The following is a 14,203-nucleotide window of genomic DNA, read 5'->3' on the forward strand; positions in this document are numbered from 1 at the left end:
TGGATGAACATCAACAAGTTTTCTAACATCCTACGAAAATTCGCTCCGAAAAGACATCCGTAGAGGTGTCTGTAAACAAAAACAAATATGAGTGCTCCAAAATGTGTCTTTTTCTAGTCCTGTTTTTTTTTGTGCAGGCCTCCACGGATATCTTTTCAGAGTGAAATTTTGCAGGAGGTTAGAACTATTGTTGATGTTCATACACAAAAGGAAAATCAGACTTTTTTTATTTTGTTTCACTATTTTTTTGAAATTTACTGTTCATGCTGGTGGATTCGTTTTCGTCCGAAGCTTGCTACCTTGCATATATATGCTCAGTTGGTCACCCGAGTCACTGCTCGGTCGTCGATACTCACTACTGCTACCGCAGGTTCCTGCAATATTCAACACGGCACTTCTGTCCAACCCCCCTCCCCCCATAGTGACTTGCTCGCCGACGGTCCTTGCTGTGCCATGCAGGAAACCCCGCTGCCACTGGTTCCTCGCGTCAGGCTCGGCAAGGTGGTTTCTCCCTTGCCCTCTCGATCGATCGATCAACTATCTTCTCTTCTTCTTGGGCACTGAATCTAACAAAACGACCCAACAACGAGGCTTAGCAGGTGTCTAAGCTTGGGTTCGGGTGCATGGGCCTGACGGGCTTCTACAACTCCCCGCTCAGCCACGACGCCGGCGCCGCCGTCGTCGCGCACGCCTTCCGCTGCGGCGTCGCGTCACCTTCTTGGACGCCTCCGACTTCTACGGCCCCCATACGAGTTGAAATGAATGCGGTACTAAATTTTATTGAAATATTTTTTTAAAGTAGTACTGAATTGAAACATGTGCATGTTATCGAAATGAATATTTTTTTAAAGTAGTACTGAAAGTGGTATGGTAACTAAAATGCATTTGGTATTGAAACTCATATGCTGTCAATTTGATTTGGTAGTGAAGCATCTGGTATTGAAATGCATATTGTAACAAAGCGATTTGGTAATTGAAATGCATCTAATAACTAAGTTATTGAAATGTACAACATCAAGTGATATATGAAATTCAACACATGAGTTGCACCTGCATGGGCTGGCTTTGGATCAGATGGGACACGGAATAAAATCATCACGTGGCCCATAGAACAAAGCATCGCTGGTACATGCTGATACAATCCCTGGCCACCTCAGGAAGCTATGGGCAGAGAAGGCATGGGCAAGCTTATAAAATACAGTTGTTTGCAACGTACGAAGAAAATTCTACGCATGCGGTGGACGAAAAATTTCGAGAAACACTTCTCCCTTTATGAGATATATATGGGGTCGCGCTATTCGTCACCCTGGGTGAAGAATAGTTATTCTTCACCCCCTCTCTATTTTGACATTAATGCACCGTATTTTTACGTAAATTTTGTCTTATTTCATACATAAAAAGAGAACGTAAGAAAATAAGTACTCGCCGTAAAAAATATTTTATGTTATGTAAAATTATGAATGTAAAAACATTGTGTAAAACATACATAAAATGTGATTTTTCTGGTCTTGTAACCTATGTTTTTGTTTTTTATACCAAATTTTACATATTGAATCAATATGCATGTAACTATTTATATTCTAAACATAATTAATTTAGGAAGTGATCGTAAGATTACCTCGGATGATGAATAACTTATTCTGCATCCTGAGTGATGAATAACTTATTCTGCACCCTGGATGATGAATAGTAACACTATATATATGTAACGAGATATATAAGTGGCAACCGGCAGATTGCAAAACTGCCACACGCATCCAGCACCGTCAGTTCTGGCCTCCCTCCCGATCTCCTTGCTTTCCCGCACGTCCTCGCGATCTCCTTCCTTTCCCGCACGTCCTCCTGATATCCTTCCTTTCCTCGCAATCTCCTTCCTTTCCCGCACGTCCTCCCGATCTCCTTCCTTTCCTCCTGATCTCCTTCCTTTCCCGCCCTCATGATTTCCTTCCATTCCCGCCCACCTGATTTCCTTCCTTTCAATCATCAGTTACGGCCCCACGCGCCTTCCAGATTTTTGGGCAAAAATAATGCTTGAATTGGGATTTGATCTCTAGTCTACAGGTAATCAACGAAGGGAGCTAACCACCTCGCCTATGACACTCATTGTTGAACAAGCTAAGAAAAATATTGTTTTTGACATGTTTTGCCTTTAATATTTTAGCACTGAAAAACTTTTGTTTCACCTATCAAACCCGGCACATAAACTTTTGTTTCTCCATCACTACCACGATAAATGACGCGCCACCAACATGATAACTTTTGTATACCACGCGGTACATTATGTGTAAGTAGCATGGTCATAAGCATTGAAGGCGTGATAACTTTGATGAAAGCATTGTGTGGTAACTTTGATCATTGGGAAGAAATTTGTTAAACCCCGCCCCCCGGTAATTTCTGTAAATAGCACGATAACATTCACGCCATAGACCTGATAATTTAGATACAAACATCGTGGTAACTTTAACAATTGGGAAAGACAAATGTGAAAAGATACCAGATAATTTATGTGTAAATAGATGGTAATATACACAGTGCACATCTGATAACTGAGGTAGAAACACCATGGTAACTTTGACCATAGGGAAGATTTTTTTTTTTGAAAAGATACTCCGGTATCTTCTGTGTAAATAGCACGGTACTATACCTCCCTCCCCTGGTATTTTTATGTGTAAATAGCATGAAAACATATGCACTGTGAAAACTAAACACCATGATAAGTTTTGGCTGTGGGGGAAAATTTTGCTGAAACATATCCCTGATAAATTTTGTGTAAATAGCATGATATTTTAAGCACTGCGGGCTTGATAGGTTACCTAGAATCACCATGATAACCTTTTGTCCCTGGAAAAAGTTGTTCAAAACATCCCGATATTTTTTGTGTGAATAACATGATAATATAAGCACCACATAACCGATAGCTTACAATATAAATATGATGGTAACTTTGTACCAAGGAAAACAAGTGGTTAAAAACATACACTCGCCTCGCAGGGCCTCTTAGATGAACACAACACATGATGTGCCACGAAAAAGCCACATAATATTTATTGTCATGAGAGGCACACGTGCTCGTGGGTTGAACAAAAAACGGCCCACTTTGACCCGCTATAGGCGTGATAAGTTACGCAAAAACATCATGGTAATTTTTGGCCTATGTAAAAAGTTACCGAAACACACCCAAGTTTTTAGGTGTAAGTACCATGATAATATACGAACTGTAGACGCGGTAACTCATGTACAATCCCCCATGGTAACTTTGACCAACGGCGAGGTTAATGTACACATACCCTGATAAATTATGTGCAAGTACCACGGTATTTTACACATCGAAAACCTTATAACTTGTGTACAAAACACAGTGGTAACTTTGAAAGAGGTGTTGTTGTTGAAACATAGTAACTGGTAAGTTCTACATAAATAGCATGGTAACTGACGCAACACAGGCCTGATAAATTGCATGCGAATACCATGGTAACTTTGTCCTGAGAAAAAATCGTGGTAATTTTTTGTACTTTTTTGTAGTAACACAATTGTAAAAAAAGGGTCAAAACGATTAGTTTCTTTAGTTTGAGCAATAAATACCTAAGGGTGAGTTGGTTGTAGTGGCACGCTTTGGTGCCAAGGAGGTGTGGGTTCGAATCCCACATGCGCAATTTTTTTATCATGTGGTAGACATGAAGAAGTGGCAGTTTTCTTGGGGGTGGGCATGCGAGATGTGCGGGGGAAGCAAGTGTCTTGGGCGAGCCTGCAGGATCGTTCGGGAGAAGGTGGAGTCGAAGGAAGGGGGATCGTGTGGTACTTTAAAGTGAAAGAAGTAGAGGTGTGGCAGTTTTGCTTATATGGCACACATGTGCCAAATATCACGGTCCTTCAGTATAACTACATACAAGTTAAATTCAGTGAACAAACACATTAAAACGCATGCATATACAAGAAAGTTAAAATATCTTATGATAATGAACGGAGGGAGTATATACTATAGTGGCTATCACCACGCTTGGGTAGTGTGAAAGTTAGAGGAAACAGTCTAATTTTTGGGCCATATCCTTCCTTTTTTTCATATCTATACCTAATCTATATCTATATCTATATCTATATCTAAACTACATCTATATCTACCAATATCTATATCTATATCTACCGATATCTATATCTGACTATCTGCATCTATATTTATTTACTACTATATTGAAATATCCAAAACGTCTCGCTACCTATGCATAGTGAGGAGTGAGGTAGTATATATAAACTATAAAATGCTCCGAAGCTTGCTACCTTTCATATACGCTCAGTTAGTCACCCGAGTCACTGTTCGCTCGTCGCTGCTCACAGCTGCTCCTGCAGTTCCGGCAATATTCAGCACGGCGCTTCCGTCTCCGCCCCCGTGACTTGCTCGTCGACGATCCTTGCTGCGCCATGGAGGAAACCCCACTGCCACTGATTCCTCGCGTCAGGCTCGGCACGCAGGGCCTGGAGGTGGTTTCTCCCTTGCCCCCTCCACACCGATTAACTGTCTTCTCTTCTTGTTGGACACTGAATCTAACAAGTCTAACTAATGATCCAACGAACGAGACTAGCAGGTGTCTAAGCTTGGGTTCGGGTGCATGGGCCTGACGGGCTCCTACAGCGCCCCGCTCAGCGACGACGCCGGCGCCTCCGTTGTCGCGCACGCCTTCCGCCGCGGCGTCACCTTCTTCGACACCTCCGACTTCTACGGCCCCCACACCAACGAGACGCTCCTCGGCAAGGTCTGCTCCGTTCACTGATTTACCTCCTCTGCATTGCAGGATAATAAGAGTGTGTCTGTCTCTGTGCACCACAGGCGCTGAAGCAGCTGCCGAGGGAGCAGGTGCAGGTGGCCACCAAGTTCGGGATCCAGGAGTACGCGTACGACGAGGGCAGGGGCGCCGTGTGCGGCCGGCCGGAGTACGTGCGCGCCTGCTGCGAGGCGAGCCTGCGCCGCCTCGGAGTCGACTACATCGACCTCTACTACCAGCACCGGATCGACACCACCACCCCCATCGAGGACACGGTCTCCTCTCTCCTCATCAGTCCCTTCATCCTGTTTTAATAGCTGTACAATGCATGAGCGATTGACTGATGCGGTTGCTCACTATAATTGCTATGCTGAGACGTGCTTCTTCTGCAGATCGGTGAGCTCAAGAAGCTGGTGGAGGAGGGGAAGGTCAGGTACATCGGGCTGTCGGAGGCGAGCCCCGACACCATCCGGCGTGCTCACGCCGTGCATCCGGTCTCCGCCGTGCAGATGGAGTGGTCCCTGTGGGCTCGCGACATCGAGCCCGAGATTGTGCCGCTCTGCAGGTGAATTTTCTAAGTTACACATTCTACTTGTGAGGTGCCGAGGTTACATGATGGAGAAATATCTGTCATGCACCAACGACGACGGCCCCTTCTCTTTACCTTTATCGTCTCGTACCTTGGTCCATTGCTGGCTTGAATGTTCTATCTCTTCTTTGCTCGCGAGAGAGAATAAGAGAGGAAGCTGATTGTTCTGCTTTATCTCTACAAACCCCCAGAGAATTGGGGATTGGAATTGTTCCTTACAGCCCGATCGGCCGTGGGTTCTTCGGCGGAAGAGGAGTCACGGAGCAAGTGTCTGCTGAATCCAATCTGGTACCGAGACAGTCAAGTGCTTCATTTGCAGCAGTCAATTCTTTTCAGTTACTCAGGCTTTGCTGTATCTTTCTCACAGAAAAGGCACCCACGGTTTTCGGCAGAAAATCTGGAGAAGAACAAGCATCTCTATCTGAAAATGGAAGAGCTAGCTAAGAAGCACCAGTGCAGCCCTGCTCAGCTAGCTTTAGCTTGGGTCCTGCATCAAGGGGATGATGTTGTTCCCATACCAGGTAAATGTTGCAGTCCCTTGTCATGTCACCAAGCAAGAGGGTGGTTTTACTGAGCTTTCAATCCTCATAGGCGAAAAAACTCAAGATCATCTTTCTTGCATGCATTCTGGTAGAAGTGAAATATTTCAGTTGCAGTCCAGCTTTATTTGGCAATGAATTTACTCTACAGTTTGTTCCAATGTTTTAATACCTCCAAACATGTCCTAGTTTATAATTGTAGTCACTTCCAAGTTCCAAACAAGTGCATCAGCAATCAAGCTCGTTTCTCGAGTAGACTGGCATTTGATCACTGACAAATATGCTCTGTAATTTCTCAGGAACAACCAGGATCAAGAACCTGGACTCCAACATTGACTCCTTAAAGATAAAGCTCACAGAAGATGACCTGGAAGAAATTAGCAGCCAGATACGTGAAGAAGATGTAGCCGGTGGAAGGAGTTATACTTCCTTGGCCCATACCAACTGGAACCATGCAGACACACCAAAGAAGTAAAACTATGAAAAAAACGGTGACATGCGAGCCATGCCATGCTATCTGCTGTTGTACTGAATGGCGCTGCCTGTACCTTGTGAATTTTCCGTGCTAAATAATGGAAACAATTCCTTATTTGCTATTCGCACACGAACACGTCATCGTGTACCCTTGAGTCGGGGGTGATGCACCGCAGCTCACATAGAAGGTGACCCGACCGAAAGCGCGGTACATAAACAATCTGGCGGGCGCTTTTGTTGACCCAAAACCCCATATGCCCGGGAGGGACCCCGTCAGGACGCACGGCGGCTATGGGCTGCCTTAGGTCGACCTAACCGCCCCTAGAGTCTCGTTGATTCACATCCCTCCATTGTGAAGAACGACGAAGAACGAGAATAAAGATACAAGGATAGGGGATAGATGAACACGAAAAAGTAGTAGATGTGTTGTTCGATTGTGTGTTGTTCAATCGGCCGTTACCTCTCGTATTTATGAGGCGGCTGGACTTCCCGTATAGGAAAAGGACTCCAAATCACGTCCAAAAACTTTCCAAAATTAACCGAACTCGAATTTAGGCAAGTCTGAGACATCAGTTCAGTTTTTGACACTCACAGGCCACAAACAACCTCAGATGAAGATGCGACCAAAAGCAAATTTCACTGTTTCAATGAGACAAACAACTTTCATGTGAACGTTTTTCGATTCGAGGCCATCTTCAGGACTAAATCGTTCGCACAAGACAGACTATTACTTGTGCTACCCATCAGACATGATGTCTGATGCGTCTCGCCACTTTTGGCCCATGATAGGGCCGCACTCAGGTGACTCTAACTTTTACATACAATCTTGGATTGAGACGATCTTTATATCAAAACCGATCGTTTCGACGAGGCGAAGACAATTTGTGTAGAAAGTTTTCTCATTTGAGGCCGTCCTTGAGGCGTAATTGGCCGAACAGTGCTCTGGATACAAAATCTTAGTATTTCGAACACAACTTCAGAGCCTTTGAGATGAGATCGGATGGCGATGGCCCAAACTTCAAAGATGTTCATGTCGATAATACAGAACTTTTTCATTAGAACACTTTCCCATTTGAGATCATCTTAATTATGTCTTTGACCGTGCCAAAATTTGGTATCAACATTTGCCTTCGGCCGTACTTTGCCGCGCGCACAAGCACACCCTGCATGCCCCGATGCCGAGCGCTGGTCGCGAGAGGGTGGCCGAGGGGGCGCGTCGGCTTGCCGCCGTGCAAGCGTCGCCATGACAATGAGGCTGGGAGCTCCTCCCTCCACCCACCGATGGATGAGTGGCGCAAGAGCGCGGCGCGCATTCCAGCAGCGGTTACCGTCGGGCATGGCGCAATTTCGACCGCCTGCATGAGATATTCTGGCCGACAACCAAGCGTCTCCGGGCGACGGAGCGCGCGTTCTTCAAGGCGAAGGAGTCGGTCGCTGTCGAAGAAGATGCTGCAACGCGACTGGAGGCGATGAAGGAGGAGTACGACCTCACATTCGTCCTCTCCAACTCCTTGATGGAGTGCCACCTCAGCGTGAAGAAGGGTGATGTGTAGATTTTAGTTTTTAACTTGTATGTTTTAAGTTTGTCGTATGAACTATGTTGAATTCCGGTATTGTATGCGGCGCGAACTAGTCGGTTTAAATTATGCGGTATGTGTGACCGGATCTGATGTTTCATGCTATCAGTGACACCGCAAATTCGGTTTACAGTATCCGTAAACGAAATTTGCGGTACCGCGGTTCGCAGAATCTGCTAGAGATGCTCTAAGGGCATCTCCAACGCCCGACCTGCAAATTTCCTCCCGCATCTGCTCGCGGATAGGGGGTCCAGTCCACCGACACGAATGCGGGAAGCGGCCATCCAACACTGACCGCATACATTTCATGTCGGGTTTCAACTAAGCGGACCAAATTCATGCAAACTACTTGATATTCATCAATGTTCAGATAGAAAATAGCACAAATCATCCATATATAGCATGCAAATAAGTCTAGTACAACAATGTCTCAAATTTGACGAGATTAACCGGATGTTCAACAAGTTTTTCATGAACGGATCATGTCGTCTCACACATACTACTCTTTCAGCTTCATCCAACAGTGTGTGTACTTAAATGGCCATCCCTCTTTCCTGTGGTACACCACGGTAGTGCGTACGGACTACACAATGTTTAGAGCAACTTTGAGTGAATGAATAATTTGAACAAGTTGAGTAGGATGAAACAAACCTTACGATCTCCTCTCTGCCGCGTGCAAGGGCCACCTTGCCTCCAGCTGACCAACCACGTGACAAAACTTGGTGATGATGGTCTCAATGGCGTACCTGCGATACGATAATGATCTCGCATTGTGTTCTTGAATGGTATGCATGTCGTAGAGCGGAATATGCTTTCGTGCGTGAAACGATTCATGCACTTGCTGCCATCAGGACCTCCCTCTGCTCCTGCCTATGAATCCGTGGATACGTCCAACCACGCATCGCATAACAAGTCATCCTCCATGGTCGAGTACCCCGCCATCCCTAGTAATTTGGAAAAATGACATGGCGTCCGAAATTAAACTAAATGGCATTTGACCGAACACCTGTCGGGCATGATGTCCGCCATGGAGGTCGTCGAAAGAGGGGCGGAGAGTACCCGGGTATACAAACGGCTCCAGGATGGACAACGCCGTCGTAAAAGGCGAGCGGGAGCATCGGTGCTGGTTGCGGACGTCCGACAATGCCTCTGTGGCGGTTGGAGAGGTACAACAGCTGCGGCGATGGAGGTGGAGGGTGTGGATGCAAAGCAAGGGGGAGAAGGGGCGGATTGGAAGAAAATGGGACCGGAAGGGGGATTTGGTGGGCCTCGGGTGTCGGAGTCTTGCGTGGCTGTTGTGTGGACTCTTACAACCCCCCATCCCCCCACCTAGTTTTATCTTCACTTTGCAGGAGAAAGTGCGTTTGGACCGCAGAGCGGACTGATACAGAACCGCGTTTGATGGCACAACATGTCCAGACCACGTGGTCCGGATGTATACAAGCGGTTTAAGAGTCCTGATATGCGTCAAAGGGCTTCAAATTGTTGGCCAAGGGAATATGGGATTGTTGTGACTTGTGAGATTGCTTATTTGCAGATAGACTAGTAATAACTAGATGCCGAATTACTTGTTTGAAAGAATTCCTTATTTAACACTATTTTAAATTGTGTTTCACTATTTGACACTCAAAAACTTTTCCTTCCTTATCTAACACCAAATCTAAATTTTGCTCCCTTTGTGACAGTTTCGTTCATTTTGACTACTAATTGTGTTAATTGATATCTGAAAAGATGATTTTACTCCTAGTACATTATTCACTTGACTAAAAAGGCAATACGTTTTTCATGGTTAGTACAGGAAGAATTGAGTTTCAGTGTGCGATGACACCGTCAGGTATTTAAATCCATGAAGAAACGGTATATGTGCAGATGCTGAGGTACTATAGGACAATAGACAAACCCTTTTTTTCTAGGAGTGCAGTGTCTACGTTTTGAGCTCGATCATCTCCTGTCGATCTGGATTGATGTGCTGGTAGCTTGGTGCGTGCAGCCACCTCTGCGTCTTCGCAGGACACGAGTATATATGGTTGGTTGACTTGTAGATTGGCTAACTAACGATAACAATGTACTGCAGTGGTGGCCTGATTGCGCACGCGGTCACTAACATGCAACTTAAATTATGTTGGCAGGTTTGTTTAGTAAGTTGACCACCAAGCTGCCCGGCGTCACGTTGCTTACTTACAAAGCTAGCTCAAAGAAGCAGACTAGCAGGCTGCTTGCTTGATTCTTGTATCAATAGCACACACACGTAACACTGTAAACACTTTGTGTATATGCATGTGGGTTGGGGTGGCTAAGCTTGCTCTCTAGCAAGAAGATGAAGATCGACCTGATCGATTCAGTTGACGCTAGCGCAGACCAGTTTCATGTGTATGTGCGTATGTACATGTGCATCATGGGTAAAGACGGGAAGCTCTGCTGCTCTCTTTTGCCCGCCACCTTCCACGGCCATGTAAATAATTGCTTCTTTGGTCATGCGAAGAATTCTGGTCACAAGTTGCATCAGGGGTAAAGTCGTCTTTTCATGTGTCATCTACCATCGTTAGTAGTCGAAATGGACGAAAGTGTCGTAAAAGAAACAAATTTAGATTATGTGTTAGATAAGGAAGAAAAAGTCTTTCAGCGTTAAATAGGGAAAGAAAATTTAAGACAATATTAAATAAGGAATTCTCTCACTTGTTTTAGATTTGTGTATCTAGACATGTTTTAGTGTTAAATACATATGTACTTCCTCCATTCCAAATTACTCGTCATGGTTTTAGTTCAAAAAACCACGACGAGTAATTTGGAACGGAGGGAGTATCTATGAAAGTCTAAGACAAGTAATTTGGGACGGATGTAAGCTTTTTTAACATCAAAAGCAAGATATTGTGCACTTACATTTATTATCCAAACATCCTCAACTTATCTATACATTCCTCTTTCAGAGCTTTACCAAGAACCGTCACAACGGCTCACTAAAGCTCCTCGGCCAACTTTTGCAATAACGGATAAGATGGCTGGCCGATGTTCCTCAACTTGCTTTAGCAACAATTAGTGATGACTGCGGTTTAACCTTAGGAACCCAGTCCACTTTGGCGACAGGGTTAACATCTGCTGCCCAAAAGCTTGCTGTTTTGATGTCATCCTTTGTCATCAACTTAGAGTAATCTTCATGGTTGTACATGACATTGTTCTTCCCTCCAAACTCCATAGGAAGGATTTCTGGATCAATATGGTTGTACATTGTCTTCATGCTCTCTTTGTTCTCCTTGTACACGAAGTTCAATTTCTGGGCTGATTTCAGGTCAACCAGTACTTTGAGAAGCTGAAACAATTTAAAACATGTAAGTTGGAAAATTAGTATGGTACTTATTTGTATTGATCTATAGCTTATTTTTCAAATAAAAGAACTTCCTGAATAAAAAGGGGACATGCAACACTATGTTTTACGAAGCGGTAATGTTCAAAGCCTACACATTAAAAGAAGACTCAAATACTCTGGGCGGTGTCGTGGTTTTGTCACGGCAGATGTTCTAGTGTGAGGACTTAGTCGTGAGGCCAACACAACTAGGTAGTAGCTTGAACGGGGTTGGTCGGAATCAAGAGACGCGAGGTTTTACCAGGTTCGGCCCCTCACAGTGGAGGTAAAAGACTATATCCTGCTTCATTGATATTGATGATGATGATGATCACAATTACAAGGGTGCTCTTTCGCTACCTCTATCTCGAGAGCTATTGACTTGTCTCTCTCAAACTTGTCCCTCTTGGGGTGCCCTGCCCCTCCTTATATAAGTTGGAGGAGCGGGTTACATGTGGAGTCCTAGAAGGATTAGGATTATTCTATTACAAGTGGAATCCTTGTCTTGCTTTCCTTGTAAGAAAAATATTTCTTATGCCTTCCTTCTCAAGCCAGTCCACCGGACACCGTACCAAGAGCCGGTCTTCTTGTGAGTCGCCTTCTGGGCCTTGGGCTTTGTCATTCATCTGACCCGCCTGCCGGGTCACCCATGAGTCGCCAGGCTCGGCGGGGTCATCAGTGAGTCGAGAAATCCGGGCGGGTCACTTAGTGAGTCGCCAAGTCAGGGCGAATCACTAGTGAGTCGCCAAGTCCGGGCGGGCCATACTTCCGGCCGGGTTACACTGCGGGGTATATCCCCGACAGGCGGATTGAACAGAAATGCAATTGAAAGCCTCTTTGGGTAATGGTTTTGCAGGACATTCATACCGTCTCTGGCAGCCTTGAAGGGGGTTGCATGGGCCAGTGTCCATCCTGTGAAGTCTATCAGCCACACCATTTTGGCATGACCTTCAGGCAGGCTGAGAACTGCATTCTCCAAGGTATATATAAGATACTGCAACTGCCTTTCGTGAGACGATGTATTCTGAAAGTGTTTCAACGAAATCTATACAGGTGAGTTCTAGGAGACTGGCAGTTTTGAACCAAGGAACATGTTGAGTTCTTACCTGCTTTGCCGGTCTCATTACGACCACAGTTCTACCCTCTCTATTTGTGAAAGTTGCCTTGTACATTTTACCTATTTCTGCTTCCACAGAAACATAAGGCTGAAATGAAGAATAAAACAATTAATGTGGAGTTTAGCTACTTGATGAATGCAAGCAAGGAAAATGAAAAGAAAAATTACCCAACGAATATCCTCAGGTCTCTTAGTTGCCCTCCACTTGAGACTTTCTTTCAGCATTTTCCTAGACTTGTCAACATTCCAGTTGCGGGCGTCGAGGTATCTTATCAAGCATGCTTCATCGCAATATTTCTCTCCACGGACAGATAAAGACCCAAGAGCAGCTCTCAGTTCCTTGATCTATTCCCAGCAGATTGTTACATGAGATAATTGATGAGAAAAATAGTAGACGTGTTTGAAGTAACAGACTAGAATAATAAATACGTATAAACACTGTATGCTTTATACAGATAACGATGGACACAAGTTCCTTGAACTAGTATTTTTTTATCACCGCGTAGTCCCCTTACGAGCTTCCAGTGAAGTGGAAAGATGAAAATGACTCCTAATAAGAGAGCTCCTGTGGGCTCTAGTTCAAAAGTGGATTACGGTTTGCAACATACTGGTATATGTACAGCTAGATGAAAGAATGCGTGTCCTTTAAAAAAATACATTTCGCACTCCTAAAATTCCGCATTGTGGGATTTTGTGCAAAACAAAATTTAACTAGTAGATAAAGTGAACTCTGAGTTGCTGACAAAAGACTATGCTAAGTAAGACGGCAAATTTTGTCAAATGGTCATTATCATCAGAGGGTGAGATGTGATCATCCTTTGCAAGGAAGTAACTGAAGTGCATAATGCCCAGGCTAATGCCCCTTTCTTCTTGATTTACCATGACATGATCTTTCAGGCTTCTACTTGGCTATATTACAGTTTAACCATTTTCATTTTATTACAAATGCAACTAAGGTTGAAGCCTGAGATAGGCAAATGCAGCCACCATGAATTCTTTTACCTTTTCTTTTTCTTATTAGGAGGGGGGTCAACATTGTAATTTATTTACTAGAAGCCATAAAATCTGCATGCTAATAGTTCCACAAGGTACAAGAATATGATAATTTTCAAAAAATACCTTTGCTTGTCTCTGCTCAGCATCTGAATCGAAATGAGAAGCTTGCTTTTTCCAAAACATGTTCTCTTTAACTCAATGATGCTCAACCTTTAAACAGAAAAGGTATATGGAAAACAATTAGGTGACAACGGCCAATCCTTGTGCAAACCCACCTCAAATGTTTGGTGCAGTTACATTTTAAATAGTACGTGCAAGAACTATCAAATATCTATTGAAGAGTAACATAATTTGAAATGATGGCCAATTAATATACATGCCTGATTGTGAACAATTGATATGAACGCATATGTATGGAAAATATAATTTCTTGTTTGACCAGACTTCCAATAAGTTTATAGTGGCTTTCGAGAGAAACATCCTGGATGAAAAATATTAAGACTCTGAAAATTGATTGCAAATCCAACAAGAGATGCTTGATGTTATCTCACTTTTCTTTTGGTATTGTAAAAACTTCAACCACAGCACTATAAAATGGCAATTACAGTTGCTCACAAGGTGATAATAACAATATACCCCCGTTTCAAGTTCTAGCTTTGACCTAATTCAAACTTCTTTAAGTTTGACCAAGTCAGAAGAAATATATCAACATCTACGACACCAAACTAACTTTGATACACTCATCATAAAATATATTTTTAAACTATAAATATTTGATGATTAGCACTTTTTTCTACAGGATTGGTCAAATATA

The 14,203-nt window shown here is 43.9% G+C and overlaps 2 protein-coding genes across 2 annotated transcripts; one reads left to right on the forward strand and one right to left on the reverse strand.

The window, feature by feature from the left end:
- The first annotated feature begins 4,130 nt into the window (after positions 1-4,130).
- LOC119338012 (probable aldo-keto reductase 1) lies at positions 4,131-6,487 on the forward strand. The gene is made up of 7 exons (XM_037610302.1): positions 4,131-4,476; positions 4,581-4,748; positions 4,823-5,032; positions 5,150-5,322; positions 5,538-5,634; positions 5,714-5,867; positions 6,185-6,487. The coding sequence occupies exons 1-7, from the start codon at positions 4,417-4,419 to the stop codon at positions 6,358-6,360; spliced, it is 1,038 nt and encodes a 345-aa protein (XP_037466199.1). The 5' UTR covers positions 4,131-4,416; the 3' UTR covers positions 6,361-6,487.
- Positions 6,488-10,949: 4,462 nt separating this feature from the next.
- Positions 10,950-13,572, reverse strand: LOC119336338 (phosphatidylinositol transfer protein 3-like). The gene is made up of 5 exons (XM_037608331.1): positions 13,513-13,572; positions 12,562-12,738; positions 12,383-12,481; positions 12,211-12,300; positions 10,950-11,243 (listed from the first exon to the last, which is right to left on the reverse strand). Exons 1-5 carry the CDS (start codon positions 13,570-13,572, stop codon positions 10,950-10,952), a joined length of 720 nt encoding a protein of 239 aa, XP_037464228.1.
- Positions 13,573-14,203: the final 631 nt, after the last annotated feature.

This window comes from Triticum dicoccoides, chromosome 7B, assembly GCF_002162155.2.
Source record: "Triticum dicoccoides isolate Atlit2015 ecotype Zavitan chromosome 7B, WEW_v2.0, whole genome shotgun sequence".
Taxonomy (NCBI): Eukaryota; Viridiplantae; Streptophyta; class Magnoliopsida; order Poales; family Poaceae; genus Triticum; species Triticum dicoccoides.

Coding starts and splice junctions, on each gene's coding strand:
- LOC119338012 (XM_037610302.1), top strand. CDS start 4,417: ATGGAGGAAACCCCACTGCCACTGATTCCTCGCGTCAGGCTCGGCACG. Junction 5,635..5,713: donor TGTCTGCTGAATCCAATCTG/GTACCGAGACAG, acceptor TCTTTCTCACAG/AAAAGGCACCCACGGTTTTC. Junction 5,868..6,184: donor TGATGTTGTTCCCATACCAG/GTAAATGTTGCA, acceptor GTAATTTCTCAG/GAACAACCAGGATCAAGAAC.
- LOC119336338 (XM_037608331.1), bottom strand. CDS start 13,572: ATGTTTTGGAAAAAGCAAGCTTCTCATTTCGATTCAGATGCTGAGCAG. Junction 12,739..13,512: donor CTGAGCAGAGACAAGCAAAG/GTATTTTTTGAA, acceptor TGCTGGGAATAG/ATCAAGGAACTGAGAGCTGC. Junction 11,244..12,210: donor CTGAAGGTCATGCCAAAATG/GTGTGGCTGATA, acceptor AAATTGTTTCAG/CTTCTCAAAGTACTGGTTGA.